A 20,171-nucleotide genomic window follows, 5' to 3' on the forward strand; every position below is an offset into this window, starting at 1 on the left:
TAAGGAAATCGGCTGATTTCCCTCTTACCTCCTCATGGCTAACTCACTCATTGGATTGTTTATTACTTGCTCCTAATCAATACTAAAAATGTCTCCATCTTCTGCATTGATCACTTGTTTGAACTCCAATTTCTTATTTTAGTAATTGTGATATTTATTCTTACTCTAATTGAACGGGACCATTGTTTCCATAAAATACTTGTCTACCCTTGGTCCCGTCTGACTTTCAGGGTTTTCCTTGTCTCTATTTTTGTTGAATTAATTTCAACCACTGCTAATCACTCGCGCCACATCCCAATGCATGGTTATTTTGCACAACATGTGAACTCCGGTTTGACCCAGCTATATGCAAATTAGTCTTGAACCTGCTCCAATTGACACAGTCCAGCACAAACTGCCAAACCATGTCCTCCCTGACTGGAACACAAGCAACCCAAAACTGGTTTTGCCCTAGGTATGGACTTCTCAGCCAACTACAGTTTGGTTCCAGTGACACAGTGTGCACGGGACCCACGTCTAGGCATAACCGTCCCACTTAGGGCAATAAAATAAGTATAAAAAACAGTGATGGATGGACTGCTTGAATTAAGCTCAGCCACTGGTAATCACGGGTCCGCATCCCAATCCATCATAATTTTGCACACCTCAGTTTGGACCCAGCTATATGCAAATCAGTCTTGACCCTGCTCCAATAGGAGCAGTCCACCCGAACTGCCAAGCTAGATAGATAGATAAGGCAGTAAACTGTTTGAGCAGTGTCCATGAAGTTAATTGGTGGTGCCAGTGGAAAGTGGCCACCTTTCAAAGACGCCCAGACGTACTGCATTAATAAATTAACATAAGTGAAGGAAGTGGGAAGAGAGGTGGCAACTAAAGTAATGAGGGTGTCTCTGATGGTAGCAATATTGTGGTGATCTGAAAGAAATGTATAGTTCAAAAGCCATGGCTGACAGCGAAAGGAGAGGGATAAATGTGTGTGGTGGGTAGTTTAAGTTGTGTGTGCATGGATGGTGCTGGTGCCTTGTGAGGAGATGCCATTTTAAAGGTAGATGGCCTTGGTATAACCTAAGGACTTGGAGTGTGTATTCAAGGCTTGTCTGTAGAGTAGGAGTCAAGATTTTCTAGAACTTTACATTTTCTGCATTTGTGGAGGCCATTCAACTTTAAAGAAAGACTTGATGCAACAGAGCAGATTCTCGATTCAGCTAGGCTTTCTGTGGGTCTTACTAAGGTTTTGTTGACTGCGCCTGTCAAGCACAGTCGGTCTTCTTGTAAAAGCACATACGTTCTCCACGGCTCCGGAGGACACTGTAGACCAGATTCTATGGAAGATCTCAGACTTGGGTCCCTAGTCTGTCGAGCATAAGTGAGCAGGATCTGCTTGGTGTACAGCTGATCAACAAAATACTAGTTGAAGGTGTACAGAATGTATTCTCTTATGGTGGTCAGAGCAGGATGCAAACAGTGTACCACATAACTGCCACTCCTCCAATTCTGGAGTGCCGCTTACTGTGTTTTTTTTTTTACATTTTCCCAGGCTCTGAAGCCAAGATTAACAGGTTAGATCAGTCTGGTAAAGCTAAGGCTGATTTGTGGCTAACTTCAGATCAGACAAAAGCCTACCATCATGAAGCACAGCAACAATACAGGAAGAGGTGGGGTGAATGTCTTGCGAATAAGCAGAGAAAAACGAAACTAACAAAAGAAATGACTAACACACACGCACTGCTGTATGTTCTACAATAGTCTCAGTAATAATGAAGGCAATTTTATGGGAATATAATTGACCCTTGAATATGTAAGAGGCAGTAGTCAACAGCCACAGAGAGGAACATGCACAAAACCATGGTTTGAAAAATTGCTTACAACACTACCAGCTACCATAATGCCAAGGCTGGGGGAGAAGTAGCCACCTTCTCTCAAAACGGGGGTCCACTTCGTATTTAGAAGAGTCCGGCTCTGATGATGAGCTATATGACCAATGAATTTAATGGAGGGGAAAAAAACAAGGCTAACAATATAAAACAATGGCAAAAGCAAAATGGCACAGCTTTTCCAAGTCAATCCTGAGGAATTTTGTCCCAACAAACCTTCACACCAAAGAACCAAGAAAGACTCGAAATTAAGGCATTCTGCAAGACTACAAAATCCTTGAGCCCTTAGATGATGGTTCTGGGGATGCTGCTTTGGATTCCTGTGTAGACACAACAGCTAAGGGAAACAGTATCCAGAAAACCTAGATAAAAGATCACTCTTCACAGTCCATTTATTTCTTCAGTATCAGCAGTAACTGTTCTTTTGTCATTTTCATTCCACGAAGTCTATGCAACACTGCCAAAGATCTTGAAATTCCCCCAGAGACATTTCTATATACAATGAAATTAAATGAAATACCAGCATTTGTAAAGCGCACAGCTACCTCCGGAGAGGTGTCCGCGCTGGGGGCCCTTGGGAAGGTTAAGCAAGCTATTGCCCAGAGTCACATGGTGCTGAGCTAACCTGCCGCTGGCGATCGAACAGTGAACCCCGTGGTCCGGAGTCAGGCACCCTGGCCGCTGCGCCACACCTGTATACAAAACACCTACTCTTTCTGTAAAGCTTCAGTTCAAGGAAGCAGCTGTTGATTTCAGAAAGCCTCACAGGATCAAGCCACGGAAAGAAGGATATTTCACCCAGAGCTCCTCCAAGGTAGTGGGATGCTCTCTGAAGTTCTGAAAATGACTGAGCTGGCGACCAAAAACAGAAAGAGTGCTGTCATCATCCCACAACTTTTACTGAGAAATCAAGGACAACCTGGATTCTCTGAGGTCTAATCAGGGATGGAATTTATGATAAATTTAGATACATTTAGGGGGTATGAAAATGGATTAAAGGGGGATCTGACTAACGTGACCCGAATTTGCCATACTTGGACCCACGCACTCATTTCCCTCCTTGAATGCTAAACATAGTGAAAATGGAATCAAATGATTTTTCAAAACTACCCATATTTCCATAGTTTTTGCATGCTACTTGTGGTTCAAAGATGGTTTTTCTGGGTAGTAGGGAAATTTCTCCCATGGACACACTACTCTAGAATCTACACTATGGCACATAATCTATACAGCAGAATGGTATCTTAACTTGGAAATGCTTAGCATTGCACTGAAGAACATGTGTCTCTAAAAGTATTAAGTGTTTAGCCCTGTGTTAAAGAGCATTGATTAAATATGAAGACTATCTTTTCTGTTTATGAGTTGACAAGAAAAAATGATTATTCACAGACTAGATTACTTTATATAATGGTAAAAAAAAATTGAAGCTAAAATTCACCTAAGAATTACACCGACTAATGCTTTTCTACAGTTCTAGGTCAATCAAGAGTAGTCAAGACTTTTTCCTCTGTCCCAATCCCGCCATAAGTTATATTGCAACTAACCTATGAGGAGTAAAAGGTATGATGTACAAAAAACATCTTTAAGGAAGGGTGCCCCTTAATACTTTTAGCTACGATATAGAAAGTGCAACTAAGTAGTTAAGGAGAATCCTGACAAAAGCTAGCCATTTCAGGTCTCTTTGTCTATCGCCCCCCTGGGGCAGTGGCCGGTTTCATTGATTCACTAATGGAATCTGTTACCTGCCTAGCTTCCTCTACTACGAATTTTGTCGTGTTAGGAGACCTGAACCTCCATTTTGAGGATTCAATGGACCTGCCGGCTACTGACCTGCAGTGTGACCTGGGCGCTATGCAGATGAGACAAATTAATTTAGGTGCGACCCATGAAAAGGGTCATCTGCTTGACCCAATTTTCTCAAATATGGAGCAACTAACCGCCCTACCTCCCCTTGCCCTACCGTGGACAGACCATTTTTTGGTCTTAGTCAGCTGGGCTCCTGCGGTTTGGGATCTTCCCACACCCAGGACATTTAGGACGGATAGAGCTTGGTCGAGGCTCCCTATGGATAAATGGGCGGCCCACTTGGAGTCAACATGCCCCCAAGGGGGGTCTGACCCGGTGGATGCGGATGCCAGCCTGGAGAGCTGGTTGAGTAGCTCCCTAGACGCCATTCTCCCAAAGAAAAAGATGCTCATCAGGGATAAGAGAGCGGGCTCGGCCCCATGGTACTCTCCTGAGCTGAGGGCACTGAGAAAGAGCTGCAAAAGGCTAGAACGGGGGTGGAGGAAGGATTGGGGGATAACAAGTAGGAACAATTATCGCTCAGCCATGAGATCGTACAAGAACGCGATAAGGGAGGCTAAGATCAAATACTTTGATGAAAGAATTTGTAAAGCCACTTGTTCCTCGAGAGAGTCCTTCAAAGTGATGAAGGAGTTGCTAAAAAACCCCGACCCACCTGTTATTCATGATAATCCCCAAGGGAAATGCCTGGAGCTGGCTACTTACTTCAATTCCAAAATTGAGACCATCCTACGCTCACTCCCTCAGCTAACTGCAGTGGCAGAGCCAACTGCTCAGCAAAGGGTAGGAGCAGCTGAGCTGGACCTTTTTGGCCCTGTGACTGCGGAGGAAGTGTTGAATGTGCTTGGGAAACTGAAGAGTGGCTCTCCCAAGGACCCTGTCCCGATGCGATATTTAAAACAGGTTGCGCCGACCATCGTGGCCCCAGTGACCGAGCTGATTAACCTGTCGCTATCGCAGGGGGTGGTGCCACCTGGATGGAAAGGAGCGGTCGTGAAGGCCCTCCTGAAGAAGCCGAGCCTTGACCCCACTGACCTGGCCAATTTTAGGGGGATTTCCCTGCTCCCAGGCGTGAGCAAGGTGGCTGAAAGACTGGTCAACTACCAACTCTCGAATTTCTTGGAGGCCAATGGCCGGTTACGGGATTCCCAGACGGGATTCCGTCCTGGACAGGGCACAGACACGGCCCTTCTGGCCGTGGTGGAGGAAGCCAGGTGCATTCTGGATGCAGGAGGGTCAGTGGCAATGATCCTCCTGGACCTGAGTGCGGCTTTTGATACCGTGAATCATCAGGTACTACTCCAGCGGCTGGAAGGGTTGGGTGTCACAGGGATGGCTCTGGGATGGCTTGCCTCCTTTTTAGGAGGACGGTCATTTGAAGTTTGGGAAGGAAACGAGAAGTCGCCCCCCTTTGCCCTCCAGTGTGAGTTTCCCCAGGGCTCTTCGTTGAGCCCTACATTATTAATGTATATATGGCCCCCCTGGAGGATATGGTGTCTCCGTTTGGCTTTAACATCATCAGCTATGCGGATGATACGCAGATGGTGGTGGGGCTCTCTCAGTTAGAGAAGCAACCAGCGGTGCTTCATTCCTGCCTGGAGGAAGTGTTTGGGTGGATGTGTAATTCATCCCTTAAACTGAATGGCTCAAAGACCGAGCTTATGATCTTAGGTCAATCTTCCTTCTCCCTGTCCCCCAGTAGCTGGCCCGACTGCATGGGAGCTCCTCCCAGCCCGAAGAAGGAGATTAAGAGCCTGGGGGTGTGGCTGGAGCAGGACTTGACTTTAGAACACACGCCAAAAAGACCGCGGGTGCATGTTTTGGTATGCTCCGGTCAGCCCGCAGGATTCTGTCACTCCTCCCTGAGACCTCCCGTAAGCTGCTTATACAGGGGCTCATCATTTCGAGGCTGGACTACAGCAATGCACTCTTCTTGGGCGCGCCGGAATCCACATTTAAGAAGTTGCAGCAGGTGCAAAATGCAGCGGCCAGACTGCTGATCAATGTTCCCAGAAGGCAGTCCGCCAAACCGGCACTGAAGGCGCTGCACTGGCTCCCGGTGCGGGAAAGAGTAACCTTTAAAGCACTCTGCATGGCACAGAAGAGTCTGCAGGGGAAGGGTCCAGCGATCCTGAGGAACATGATCCAACCCTATAAAGCAGCAAGGGCTCTCCGCTCGGATCATAAATTCCTCCTCCAGTCTTCTAGAGTAAGGCGAGCCCGCACCGGAGGGAGAAGGTTCTCAGTGAATACGGCTTCCGCTTGGAACTCGCTTCCACTCGTGTTGCGGGCAGAGATCAGCACTCTGCGCTTCCGCAAACTATTAAAAACTCCTCTGTTCCCAGCCTAATGTGTCATGTGTTGGGCGGTGGTTGATCTATGGATAGCGCTGGGATGCTCAAGGGTAACCGTGCGCGATATAAAACTCCAAATAACAATAACTAAATAATTAAACAATGTCTCTAGCTCATTGTAACAGTTTCAATGACCTAGAAAGGTAACTCGCCTCTACTAGAATAAAAACTCACAACAAAATGGGTTGCCATAATCAATGATTTGCTGAAACAATTATTAATAGTACCTCAGTCCATATGGATCAAACTCCTGTCTCATTAGAGTCTAAGGGTATCCACATCCAGCTCTTGGGAAAGATCTACCCACACTTAGCAAAGTAAGAAATATGTTTCTGCTCCACTAGAAAGCCAATAGGAAATAAGAGCTAACATACAAATTAATTCTCTCAGGGCTTAATGAAAATGAAACCACAGCTGGGTTTTCCAGAGAAACTTTCACTTCGCATCATTACAAATGTCACTGTAATTCTGAACAGATCGGTAATGAAAGTCACTGTCCTGTCCGGACCATGAGATCTGTGGGAACAGGAAAAATCCTGTTTGTTTCACTAGAAGATTTTGACTGGTGGTAGCAGTTGAAAATCTGGGTGAAACGCAAAGGCGGAATGAAGAATTACAGATTTCCCCGATAATGCCTCATTTCTAAGAGGACCGTTAACGTCCAACTCGTAAACTCCTGTTAAGTCCACCAGCCTGAGGTCATCAGTACTGCAGATTGTTAGTAACTTTAGTTGGTGGACGGCTGGGGGGGGAATACTGGGAGAAACAACATAGAACTCGGCATGAGATCCTTAGACGTCTTCTTCTGCACAAGAGATAACCCTCACACCTTGAAACATTCTCCCATTTCTTCAGTCATGTGCATAAGAAATTTTCAGAATTATTTGAATAACTCCATGCCTGGCTGTCTACAAAGTGTGTCATCCAAATGGTCCATGCAGAATTCATTGGTTTACAGGTCCATGTCCTTTGGTAATTGGACCAAACTCTGTCTACAGGTGAACGATGTGAAGCCCCTTCCATGTGGGCGACAAGCCACACTTACACCTGAAAGGTAAAACAGATTGCATTCAGTAACATGCACTCACTGCTAACATAGCTGTCAGTGTGTAAGGATTACAGCATGGAATAAGTGAATTGGCCCAAGAAGCTTCAGAAAGTTCTAACTAAGACACTCCGTGGATGTCCAATTTCCAAAATATGTCTCTGGGAGGGTTCATATTTAACGTTATGGAAAAAATGACAGGTAAGAGACAGATTTGTTAAATCTGTAGATCTACCATCGAGAAGTTCAATATACAACAGTGACGCAAGTCTGGCAGTAGATGAGCAGTTCTGACAATCTGCTGTATAACTGAGCATTTTTTCTCATTTTAAAGTGTTACTATGAGGGTCTGGCTCATAGTAATGAAGATCACAATTGTTCATCTTTACCAAACAGCAAGGAATTGCAGCCAATGCAACTGTAAAGAAAATAAAAAATAAACTATCTTAAGAAGTGTCTGAGGGAACAATAGGGGGCCCTAGGTATAGAAGACTGCCAGCGGAAGTTTAAAGATACCATGTTAATGCCCAGACATACGTCCAATGCACACTGTGCCACTGGACCAAAGCTATAGCCGACTGATGAGTTTGGGTTGAACTGTTCCTATTGGAGCAGGGTCAAGACGGACGTGCATATGGCTTGGTCCAAGCGGAGGTGGCACGGTGTGCAAAGTAACGATGGACTAGGAAGAGGCCCCGAGTAACTACCAGTGGCTGATATTTCATTCAAGCATTCCATCCATCACTTTTTAGTATACTTCTTTTGTTACCCTGGTACAGTTATCTTTTTATCACAAAGGTGAGGCTTTGAGCGGTTTGGAAAAACTGGAACCTCAACTAGCCAAAACAATCAGCCAATGAGAGTCATATTACCAAACAGCTTCATGGACAATGAGGACATGCTGGGCATCGCCGTTAATAATGCATATCCTTCACACATAATGAGAGAAGAAAAGGCAGATAACAATGTTCTGTAGATAAAACTTCGGAGCTATTCCTAGTTTCATATTTGGCAAATCAAACAAAAAGATTAAAAAAACATTGGCGATTCGGAGCATCTCAGACATAAAATCTTCAATTATGCATAAACATAAGGAATAAAGTATCACAGTATATGGCAGTGAGGCGAAATGAAAGAAAAACAGGTGCATGCACTGTAACACGTGAGCATAACTAGCCGAGGGCAATGAGCAAGGCTGGCGTGTTTTAAACAAAGGGGCTAAGAATAATCCAATCTGGGGCCACGTGCACTACCATTTTATATACATCGAAAGAACAGAACATATATTTCCACAAAACAATTATGTTTCTTACCTTGAAAAATAAAAATGTTGGAACAGAACTAATGTCATATTTCTCTGATACTTCGGGAACAGCTTCAGCTTCAAGCTTAAGAAATAAACAGAAGAAACATGTTTGGAGGTGTCATTTGTACACATTTTTATTATACCCCTCAGCTCGGCTTATAACATTCCCAGATGACATCACTGCGGACCGTCTGTATGTTTAAATGGGCTTCAATGCAAAAGTTTGCGAGACATTTGCATTTAAATTAGACTCGCTCGGCTGGCATGTCATCCAAGGAGTCTGCACCGAGTCAAAACAGGTTCAGAGGTTTTTATTTTGTTGCACATTTCAAAAGATGCCTGCAGGCTGCGAATAAAATTTTTGGTGCACTAGTGACCTAGTAAATTTTCAATCATATGCAGCTACAACTATATTGAAATCCATAAATCACTGACCCCAGTTATGTCATGATTACAGTGCTTATTTTCTGCCCACAGCGATTCTTGCTGTTTGCTCTATTGACTAATTTCAAGAGGCAGTACATCATGAGTGACATTTGCAGCCTTCTGCAAATTATGGAGCAAAAAGGGAGTATTTCTTCAATAAGCTATTGATGTCTGCTAAATTTTACTTTTAACTCTTTCATGGTTACTGAATCTCAGGCAGGTACACTAGCTTGTTAGACCGTTAGATTGTGAAACGATCCACAAGTCAAATGTAGATAATATTTTAATATTTTTTTTTTTAAGTGTGCAGCTCTTTTTTTACATCCACACAAATATACTGGGAAAAGCTAATTTTCAAACAAACATTCTGGGAAAAGCTCACGTCATAATAGAATTAAAAAGGACAAATTATGTTAACTTGGCACAACTGTGCTATTTTTGTGGTATAATGATGGAAAATTCTGTTGCAGTTACTGTGCTAAAACACCTACAGCAGTGGCTCTTAACCTTTTGACTTCTGCAGAACCCATTGAAACACAACTGGGAGCCAGGAACCCCCAAGCCATTTCTTCGATTTAAACCTCAACAATAATACACCCACAAGTACACACTATATCAAATCAGCACATCTACTTTCCTCTGCAACTGCATGTTTAAAGAAGAGAGTGAAGACACACCGGGTGTACTCATAAATCTGTGGGTAATTAAGTAAAATCAGAGCTCTCAGCAGAAGTAGTGGGACAGAAGCATTAAATGGAGTGACACTGGCTTAGGACAGGCGCGGGACAGGAATCGAGCCTTGGATGGAAGAAGCTGGAGACCATGCAGGGTCTTTGGGTCAAATGTGACAAAGACAGTGATTGCATAAAAGCGAGAAGACTAGGTGCTCATTATGTCAGAGAACATGCTGTCTGCTTGGAATTGGTACTCTGCCTGTGCAAAGATTTTAGCTCTAATAAAAAGTGCAGGTGTGCCGCTTTCCCAAAACCAAAAGTGTAGGTGCTTGGAGACTGTAAGTGGGTACTCCTGTAAAACAGCATATAGGAGAACGTGCAGCCTGGAAGGGCCTTTTGGTCAGTCTAGTTATTCAAATCTGTATATATCAAATCGTGGTTATAACAACGGCTAAGTGTGAAGATAAACATGACTTGCAATAAAAAATAAAAAAAATCAAAAGCAATTCAAAAGTCTTTAAGTACGAAGCTGATTGCTAGTTAAGGTTGGAGAGTGTTTTAATGCAAGCAGTGAGTGTGCATTCACCCATGCCCGGTTTTGAACTAGCAATCCGCTTGTGACTAAAAACGTTTTTAAAATCTTATGAGTTTTTGAAAAAAAAATTATTGATTTCATTAACAGGTATATCAAAAACATTGGGGAGTCAATACAGTAGACTTGAGGTAAATACTATTATTACTCGATGAAACTATTATTTTCCAAGGAGAAACCTCCTTTATATAGTTCAAAATACTTATGAAAGAAAATAACGGTTATAGGTGATATGGGTCCAGGGACCCCCCCCCACTCAATGGCCATCAACAACTCCCTGGGGTTCATGCACAACTGGCTAACAAAGGCGTACCTACAGAAAATAGGTACGTCTTGATGAAACAATCTATACATGTGAAGTCACTTTCATAAGTAAGAAAATGTTACTTGCATCTTACCGCACTCCTGTAAACTATAGGTTAAATCAAATGATCGTTAAACAGTTTTGTTACCGTAAGGCAGAGGTCTTCAAACATTTTTATTCTGAGCCCCCCCCTAAGCAAAATGTTTTGAGATCGGGCCCCCCTCCAAACTTTATGACAAGGATTGGGGTAGCGGGAGGAACATGGCTGCGTGCAGGGAGCGGGGCTTAAGAGATGATTTCAGGAATATTTTTTCTATAGCTTATGAATTTCACCAAATATGAGACTTCTAAAACAGCAAAAGCATAAAACAAAAACAGATATCCCAAACAAACTGCTCCACATAATTGAGGTGTTGTGAGCCCCTCACACTCTTTGACCCCAATGCAACTATACCTGCTGCACTAATGATAGCCTGCTACTCAGGACTGCAGTTATCTCCTTTGCCTTTTTTACCTCTTCCCCTCCATGATGGATCATCACCTCTGTCCTAATGCTTGAAAGGACAATAAGCTCTGATGCCCCTTTTTTTAAAGGTAGAAAGTCATAGTTGTGAAGCAGTGGGCCCCTCAAATCCCTGGGCCCCGTCCTGCTGCATCTGCTCCTTTATGATAACCAGCAGTAGCCACTTACACACTTGGCAGCAGTACCAGCTTCACTAATGAATGTCCCTTTAAAAAAAAAAAAAACACTTATATTGTCGCCTTCTTTGGGGTATCTCTCTGAAGAAGCGGTCTCTGGCCATTTGTAAACATAAATTTGAGTCCGCATACAGTGCTCCCTATTCTGGGCCTTCTTTTTGACAATATCTATGAATCTCGCTCCTTTCCTCTGTCTCCTAGACCATAACTGTGAGGCCCCAAGGATCGAGAGGATTAGGGCTTTGCATCTGAATGCAACCCTGCTGGCCTTCTACCTGCCACCCCATGGACTCAGCTTTCACACAAGAAACTGCCCCTAAATGGTTAATACGGACTTTGAGATGCCTCTGCCTGAAATCGAAGTGTGGGCGGTAGTGCAGAAAGATAAAAAAGAAACCATGGAATTATGAGTTTATGCAGCAGCAGCAGTGTTTTCCATATAATTATCAGTGTACTGCAATTGCTACATAATCTGCAGATTTCAACAAAAAAATCTTGATTCTAGCTCAAACGGAACAAAAGTTACTTAAAGCATGACAAAGTGTTCCGGAGCAGTGGAAGGCCCTTTGCAAAGATTGACTGGTAATCTTGTAGTTGCTTACTGCTGTATTTGGGTGCTACACTGGTACTAATGAGGTGAAATATTACCCCTGACAGCGTTACCGTGAGTTAAAATGACAAAATAATGAAGTAATGCTAACCACAAAATGTGGCGCATTGTGCCGCATAATTTACCTTTTCTTGCTGAATAATTTAGTCAAACCTGCCGCATAATGTTGTCCTCTTCTGCTGAATAATTCCAGTGGATCTGCTTAAAGCTTTATGGTGGCAAAGATCTATTCTTTTTAAGATGTAATGTAAAGGAGTTATCAGCTGGGATCTGGAATAGTGGAGACACTTACAAAAATGTCTGCATTAGATACAGTTTGATTACCTAGTACTAAAAAGTATATTTTGTAAGAACTTGTTTTATCTCAATCACTGCATCATTTTGCAGCGGCCTATCTTAGAGTATGTAAATACTGTTTTAAAATAATGACTTACATATTCACAATGCTTTCTGCCACAGGCTGGGACCTCATAGCACTAGAAACATGGCCATTAGAAATATGCGGCAGGAGAAGGCCAAATTATGCAGCGTAGTTGACTAAATTTTGCAGCAAGCAAAGGCGAATTATGCTGCATATTTTGTGATAGCATTATTGCACTATTTTGCTATTTTTACACATGTTAACATTGTCCTGGCCTTTATTGCCCCTCATAAGTACCACATTAACACCCACATATAGCAATAAGCAACAGAAAGGTGACCAGTCAACCTTTAGAAAGGGCCTTCCACTGTGAGGTAACATGTGTTGCTGCATTTTTTCATCTGCAAATTATGCAGCAGACGATGGATTATGTGGCAAATGCGGGAAAACCATAACTATGCGCTGTGAGTGCAGGGTGAGCGTGAAAGTGAAGGGTGAGAATGAGGAGTGAGTTGTCTGAATGCAGGGTGAATTCCCAGACACTTGAAGTTAATCAGCATGCTATTGACGGGGCGTAGGGTTTCAGATATAAGTTAAACTATTGCTATTTTGGAATTAATCAGGGAATCGAGAGTAAAGGAAATAAATAATGTGCTGATCCTGCAGCAAACTTCCAGTCTTATGATTAGGGTTGCAAGCTCATTATTTTGATGGTGCAGAGGATACAAAAATAAACAGTCACCTAAAGCCCTATTTTCAGCACTTATCTGTGTGTACTCAGAAAAGCAAATATAGCACTTTTAAATCTGTTCTAGGGCTGCCTGAATGTTTCATGATGAATGTTTCATGACTGAAAATAAAAGGAACAGACCCTATTTAGTGTCAAAGCAAGGTCTTTGCAGACTCTTTAAACATACATGGCTGGCATTTTTTCTATTGGCAACCCTTTTTTACATTCCTTTTCATGAAATGCATTTTCACACAACAGCAGTAAATGTACGATACACACAACAGCAGTAAATGTACGATACAAATGTAAGGAAGAGGCAGAGTCGGGGCCCAGGGGGTACAGGAAAAAGAAAAAAAACGAAGCCTCAGTAACCAGTTTCCAAAGGGATGCAGATGGTCTTTAAAGACCTGTGAAAAACTCAGGCGTGCTGGAGTCTTAATAAGACTTCAGACTCTGCCCAGCCCAGCCCCCAGCAGCACACCCACTGACCTCTGGCCCCCGCACTCCGAGGGCTTCGGAGAAAATGAAGACAGCCTGGAAATGCAGCAAATAAACATCGCTGCACTTCCGGGCGTCTTCATTTACATGTGCTTACAGAGGCCTTTGCACCCACCTGGGAACCCATCCACGCCCCCCCAGGGGGGGCGCGCCCCACAGTTTGAAGACCTGTGCCGTAAGGTAATTGTCCCGGAAAATGCTATTTTATCAGTTAGAAAGTATTAGCTGCCTCTCAGCAACACAAAAAACAAATAACCATGGTGACCTGTGTGTTTCTGTTTTGAAACAAAACAATGTGGAAGGACATGCAGTCAAGTCTCCGGTTTACAAACCTCAGTTCTCCTTGCATATCAGTGGTTTGAAGTACATGGATACTATACAAAACTGAGCTTGACTGATCTGCTCTTCTTTGAAACTGCTTTCTGCAATATATGCCATGTATGCCCAAGCCTTCCAACCCTAGGAAGTGCACTTGTCTACATTCATGATCTCCCAATTTCCTGTACCTATATTAACACTATGTTTTCCTAAGTCATTCTCCTCAGTGATGAATTCCCCTTCCTGTAACTTTGTCCTTCATTAGATAAATAAATGTTAGACCCAGTGCATGAATAAACCTAATGATTTACACTCATGGTTTATGTAATAGTTAATGATCATTTGTGAAACTTTGACCTTGTACAGGATAATGACTTCCGCCAAACATTTTTACATTTACCATCTTGTTTGTGGAGATATCCTTCTCCCAGAATAATGATACCCTTAATAGTACCAATGACATCGCTAAGGGGTCCATCAATCACGGTTTGCATCACAATAAAGAGAAAATCATAGAGAGTACAGATATTGGGCATTTTTAGTAAAGTATAAAAGGTAGAACTGTGCAAACATTAGGATTATTTTAATCAAATTTGTATAAATGAAGCGTACTATGCAAGATACATTCCATCAATGTCTTTACCAACTTTTCTCTGCATAAGTATACAGCGCACAGAAACGCCATGCTAGATACTGGCAGGAAACTGGTTCGAGGAGAAAATGTCTCTCGGCAAGACTTGTTCTAATTGAAACAGTCTCCCGTGGGCAAAGACGAAACAAAACTGTGCTTAGTGCAAAAGGGCAAAAATCCTGTGCAATTCAACATGAAATTGAGGAGTAATGCAAGATCACAACTTTCTCACAAAAAATTCTCACATGCCTAGTAAGTGCCACAGTATCTTTAAAAAGTACATTGACAAACTAATTTTAACAAACGAAAAAATAACTCCTCTAAGACCAAAAGAAAAGGCATGGCATTTTGCTTAGGTAATGACCCCAAAAGGATCAACTGAGTTAATAACCTACGCCTGGAAGCAAATAATTGGAACACCTATTTGCAGTCCTCAGCTGTACAGTTTACACAGGTTGTGACTTGGTGCACCTGCCAAGTGATTTTCCAAAGTAGTTTTTCTCAAAAAGAGACACATGCTGCTGAATCATTTGCAGATATATATTCTGTGAGATTAATTTGAGAAAGGGCAAAAATCCTTGAATATGTTACATCCAAAAAGGATGATATAATGGATTGGTAGGCATGCTAACTACCAAAGACCGTTTTCTCCTAAAACCCATTTTTGAACAATGTCCAGAAATGGTAATCTTTTCAGAGCTCCAGCAAATGTGAACTAGGTACGGATGAAACATAAGAGAATTATTTCACCTAGAAGATCATTCTGTTGTGGGTGCGAAGTGTGGAACAGAACCTTCACCAGGTTTTCACATACAAATTAATTCACTAGGTTTGCAGCAAATCTACAGACAGTGAAAATACTTAAACAGTCTTACACATGTCTAGAGTTTACAGATGAATGTTTACAAAAGTAAACGAATAGGCCTAGGAAGATTCACAATACCACCACCGAGAGCTCTGCTTTAATATATTAACCTTAAGTTGACCAGCTAAAGGAAAACTGTTACTGTAAAGGCATAGCCCAGATATCCACAGGGGCACCCAGAAACAGAAAATGCTGTACTGGCTGACAGTGTGATTTGGGCGAGTTGATGACAAATGCCAAGGAATGAAGATGCTCCACAGCACAAGAAGCCTGTACACCGGTACAGTCTAAGGAAAGCTTCTAGATGATTATTCAGAACAAATCTTCATTGTCAGCTCAAATGCTGCTAACACCACACAACCTTCAGCAGGCACACTTTTGAAATTCCCTCCCAAGATTAATTAGACATTTGCTTGATTATCTTAGGTTCTTGTAGTTATTTAGTAAGATGTGTATACTTTTAGAACACCACCAGAAGTCCTAGGTTTAAAGAAAATACAATGATATGATGAATAACTTTTGTAATTTAAATCATAAGAAAATGCCACACTAAGGACATGTATTCAATGGAAAGAACGCATTCTTCGTATCTTGATATGGGGCGCTTGGCTGAAGGGTTTGGACCTGGCAACCACATTCTGAAACGGAGTCATAAAGGAAGAAAACATGTGTCAACTTAAGTGTGGTATCAGAAACCACAGCGTAGACTGTTTTTTAGCCTAGTTCTGGTTGACAAGTAATATGCTAAAAAAATTTTTTTTGGGTTGATTTGTTTTTAATTGGTTAAACCTTGTGCACAGTGTAGCGGTACTATGCTTTTTATAAACTGTGGAGAACAACCAATTCCATGGTGCGAGTGGAAGGAGAGTTTAATAAATATCTGGGGCATTTGAATGGTACTGCTTATTGACGCAGTAGGGAAAAAAAGTTAATCGTGAATGGTGCGAGAGCAGATGCACAGAAAACCTTTCCTTTTATGGAAAAAGCTATAGATAACCTTGGGAAACATTGACAACATGTAGGATGGGCAATCAAGAGGTCTGATGTTAATTTTATGATAGAGAAGCAAAAGGTGATGCCAAAAGACATAGAAACTAGTGATCACTGTGTTAGTACTTTAAAGAGAGTTGCCTGCACCCTGTGATTTTGAGATGATAGGAGAGTAACGGACATTGGATCAATGTGCAATGTCATGATAAGAAAATAGTAGACATTGTGGTAGAGATGAAATCCAAATCTTCAGTACGGGGTACGATAAAGAAATCACAAGACAAATGTGTACAAGAAGATGAAAAAGACATATGAAAAGAATGTAGCAAAAGAGTTTGTGATTAAAATATTAATAGAATTACAGAGCGTTGGGAAAGGAGAGGGGCGCTTCAGCTCACACAGGAGCAAATAATAGATTATGGAAGGGAGATTAAAACTTATTGATGTGAAGGTTGTGAGTATTTGGCTTATAGCAATATCTGGCTTGCTATGGTTGAAAATGCGCTGGATGTGGAGATGTGGACAATTTGTTACAGTGTGTCGAGAGAAGAGACGGGGTGTTTTTGCTGAGGAGAGAACAAGGAAAGGTGCCGAGAGGTTCATGTATGTGGTACGGATTGTTGAGAGGGATATGAAGTGGGGTGAGGTTGCAAAAAACAAAGTCAGGTAGAAGTGAATTTCAAATAAACTTGCTGGACACGAATAAGGGCTTATTGTACACCAATATAGCCCGGCGTTTATTTTACAGAACATACAAAAAACGTGTATTACAAAATAATTGTGTGTGGAACAACATTAGGCTGGAAAAGCCCTGGTCTGTAGATCTCAAATTTAAAGAATGGACATGTTAAATTATATTTACCTGAGCTTGACCAGACACTTTGGGTGGGAGGGAACCACATGATGCATCAATGGTATTGCAACAAGAGAGCACGTGCTGGCTGCCAAAGATACAAATGATTAAGAAGGAATCTGGCAGGGCATTAGAGACAGAACAGTGGGGGTTGTCTGGGTTTATATTCATGAAATTAAATTGAAGAAGTATATAGTACCAGCAAGGCATCATTATAGGAGATTCTGCACTGAGATTGACCCCAGTTGAAATGAGGTTTTACTATGGCACAAAGTGTTAACTTTTGTGCTGATCTCAGGACACTGAAAAACTTTAGTGGACAATTTTCTCCGAACAATAAGGAAAAGTTATTGATGTCAGTCAAGGCAAACCTTTTCTAAAAATCAGATCTCACACTGTAATGCCGCCAGATTGAGCTGCACGATGTATTCCAGGTTACAATTTCTTTAGGACTCTCTGTATGAAAATGTTCTTCATTATTTGAAGTATCTTGTAACTGAAGTAAGCCTATATAAATGGTCTAACTGATGGTGCCTCTGGTGCTCTAGGCTTGCAGACTGTGTGCTGCATAAGAAAATAAAAGAACAGTAAGAGGTAAAAATAAAGCACTTTTCCAGTTACCTTTAGGACAAGAGACGTCTCTTCAAGAGCAAGGTCTGTAAAGAACGCTCATGATATATCGAAACATAGGTCCAAGAAAGCCTTCCTTCGGGAACTAACGAACGACACCATGGCCACGACTGCCATCTACTTTCCAGGACAATTCAAAGCTAAACTGAGTGATGGTGAAGCCATTCAATTAAAGATTTAAAATAAAGTAGTTAAACAAAGGTTTAGAAGGGCTGAATCTATGCCTGATAATTGCAGACTATGCAAAGTGTTTTAATTTACATTAATTGTATGTATATTTATCTTTAATGTATATCCTGAAATATGAAATGGATCCAACACTTCAGTACCTATACTGAACATCCCTGGGGAGACATCCAATTCATCAGCAATTGGCCAGACTCAGATCAAGGTAAGGGCCCATAGCTATCATCATAGCGTGTTGATATTAGTATTGATAAGTCGAAATATTATTCTGTCTTGAGCATAGCTATTCATGTGATCGACTCAATATGCAACAGAAAATATTGCCTAGTAGCCTGGCCTCAGAATGTACAATTGAAGTGGAAATTTGCAGACTAGAATTCAGCCGTGGTATTCCATGCTTTCTTCTCTGAACCTCCAAATATTTATAGAAAAAAAGAGCAGCGCTGGTATGGTAATAGTGCCCAAGACCCTGTCAAATTAGTGCTTGGACTCCTGTGGGGAGTGAAGTCCCTTTCCTAAAATCACTCCTAGGTAGCAAATGGTCATTGGGCATTTCAGATTTACTAAATGAGAAAGTTACCTTTGCTGGGAGACTAGCAGCACCTCTCTCACTAACCGATCACATCAAGGTCACTCTCAATCCCCTCAAATATCAGTGACATCCTCAAAGGTGCTATGGATATTGCAGTAGTTAAGTCAAGTAAACGTATGACTGATACCGAATCCACAAGAATTAATCATGCATGCATACCAGGAGGTCTGCTATCACCTGAGACTTGGCCATATAAGTGTGGTTAGAGCACAGTGGTTGGTAACAAACCCATGAGCATAGAGGAGATTTAGTACTGGCCTCAACTTCACAGCTGATTAACATGCATTTATTTATTAATCTTCTGCAAAGGTTCAGCCAGTTCTCATTCTCCTAGATCTCAACAGAGTTTATGACTTGTGTGAGAACGTCACTCACATTCTTGTAGAATTATGAATGGATCATGTGTTAAGATTTCTGAATTGAAACTGGATTTGCATTTGCCCTAGGCAGATTGTTACTTCATTCTTAACAGTTGTACCTCTTACCACAAAGACATTCTTTTCTTTTTTTTTAATCAAGATTGCGTACCCTTGTGTGTGGATATATCACACATTTTGCTTCACCATACTAAGCAATGTGTTTCTTAACTTATCTGTAGTATATTCATGGAGGTTTAGGTGCACTAGGGTCTGAATTAATAGCATTCGTTTTTTTAACAGTAAAAGGAGGTTTCAGCAGCAGGTACTGTGTTTTTTTTTTACTTTCCTCAAATTAGTATATGTGGATTTTTGGAGGAACGGGGGGGGGGAGGGAGGAGGGGGGCTTGACTGGAGTAAGATATATATATATTCTTGCATCCTACTACAGCATTTTATTCAACTGCAAATCTATCTTTGCTTTAGGCTTGCTGGAAAAGTTCATGCAATTTATTTTAAATACAGATGATGTAGTGAAGCTGTTTAACAGCACTTTAATGGTGTTTTTGTTTCAATACCAGTGTTCATGCCTAAGATCTGAGTGACTGAGAGGGTTATTAAAACGTAGTCAATATCTATTTCAACACATTTCTTGTTAAACATGTCTAGGTATTACTAGAGTAAATAACTTACTTTAGGCACCACTCTTTCTGGTGGATACTCAAACCGCATATGCCTCACCGTGGGACTCTCCCCTCGTGCCAGGCTGGAGCTGGTAACTCTTGCAATAGTTTCTGAGCACCAAAAGGTGGTCTTCAGGGTACCTGACAGTTCAATCCTGCCTCCACACTTCACGACACAGAGCCAGCGTACAAGCGCTAACTTGTGTGCTAATGTTTGTTCATGATACTTTTCTGCATACCAGCAGGGAGTTAAGAGGAACTGAGACAGCACATTAACAGCAGCAACAATGACAACACAACACATTTCCATATCTTGGGATTCCATTATGCCCGCTTATATAATGTAAGACACTCGCTCATTAGGGGAGGAAAAACGGTGTTGTCGAAATGAATAGTGCTGATTTACTAAGGACTTCTTGAGGCACAGACCTCGCTAAATGTATCTGTCACTGTGTGCTTCTATTCCTTTAACTTCTTGGTCTTGGAAGTAATCATTAGCAAAACTATGCAGAATTGACTACATGTCATTTACCAGAACGCCTCTGGTGAGAGCACCTATGTGCTTAAGGGAGAAGACACAAGAGCACTACTGAGGTCAAGGTGTAGAAGATCTTGATGAACAGAATTACCCAAAGTGAAATGGTGTGTTTAGTAACCGGATTGCCTTTCTACGCTCTTGCAAAGTCCACAAAGAGTTAATCATGCAGTCTGTCCTGTTGAGTTTGGTTGATCTAATGGGGGGACTGCAAGCCTGGGGTTCAGTGTATACAAACTCTCCTCTTCTTTGG

At 41.9% G+C, this 20,171-nt stretch overlaps 1 protein-coding gene across 1 annotated transcript in view; it reads right to left on the minus strand.

The window, feature by feature from the left end:
* GLRX3 (glutaredoxin 3) overlaps nucleotides 1-20,171 on the minus strand; it is a 151,336-nt gene that overhangs the window by 77,200 nt on the left and 53,965 nt on the right. Inside the window, exon 3 of the mRNA XM_085606207.1 lies at nucleotides 8,393-8,467. Coding sequence (XP_085462333.1) covers nucleotides 8,393-8,467 — 75 coding nt within the window. The remainder of the gene's footprint in view (nucleotides 1-8,392; nucleotides 8,468-20,171) is intronic.

The sequence above is a fragment of the Triturus cristatus genome, chromosome 1_2 (assembly GCF_964204655.1).
Source record: "Triturus cristatus chromosome 1_2, aTriCri1.1, whole genome shotgun sequence".
Lineage (NCBI taxonomy): Eukaryota > Metazoa > Chordata > Amphibia > Caudata > Salamandridae > Triturus > Triturus cristatus.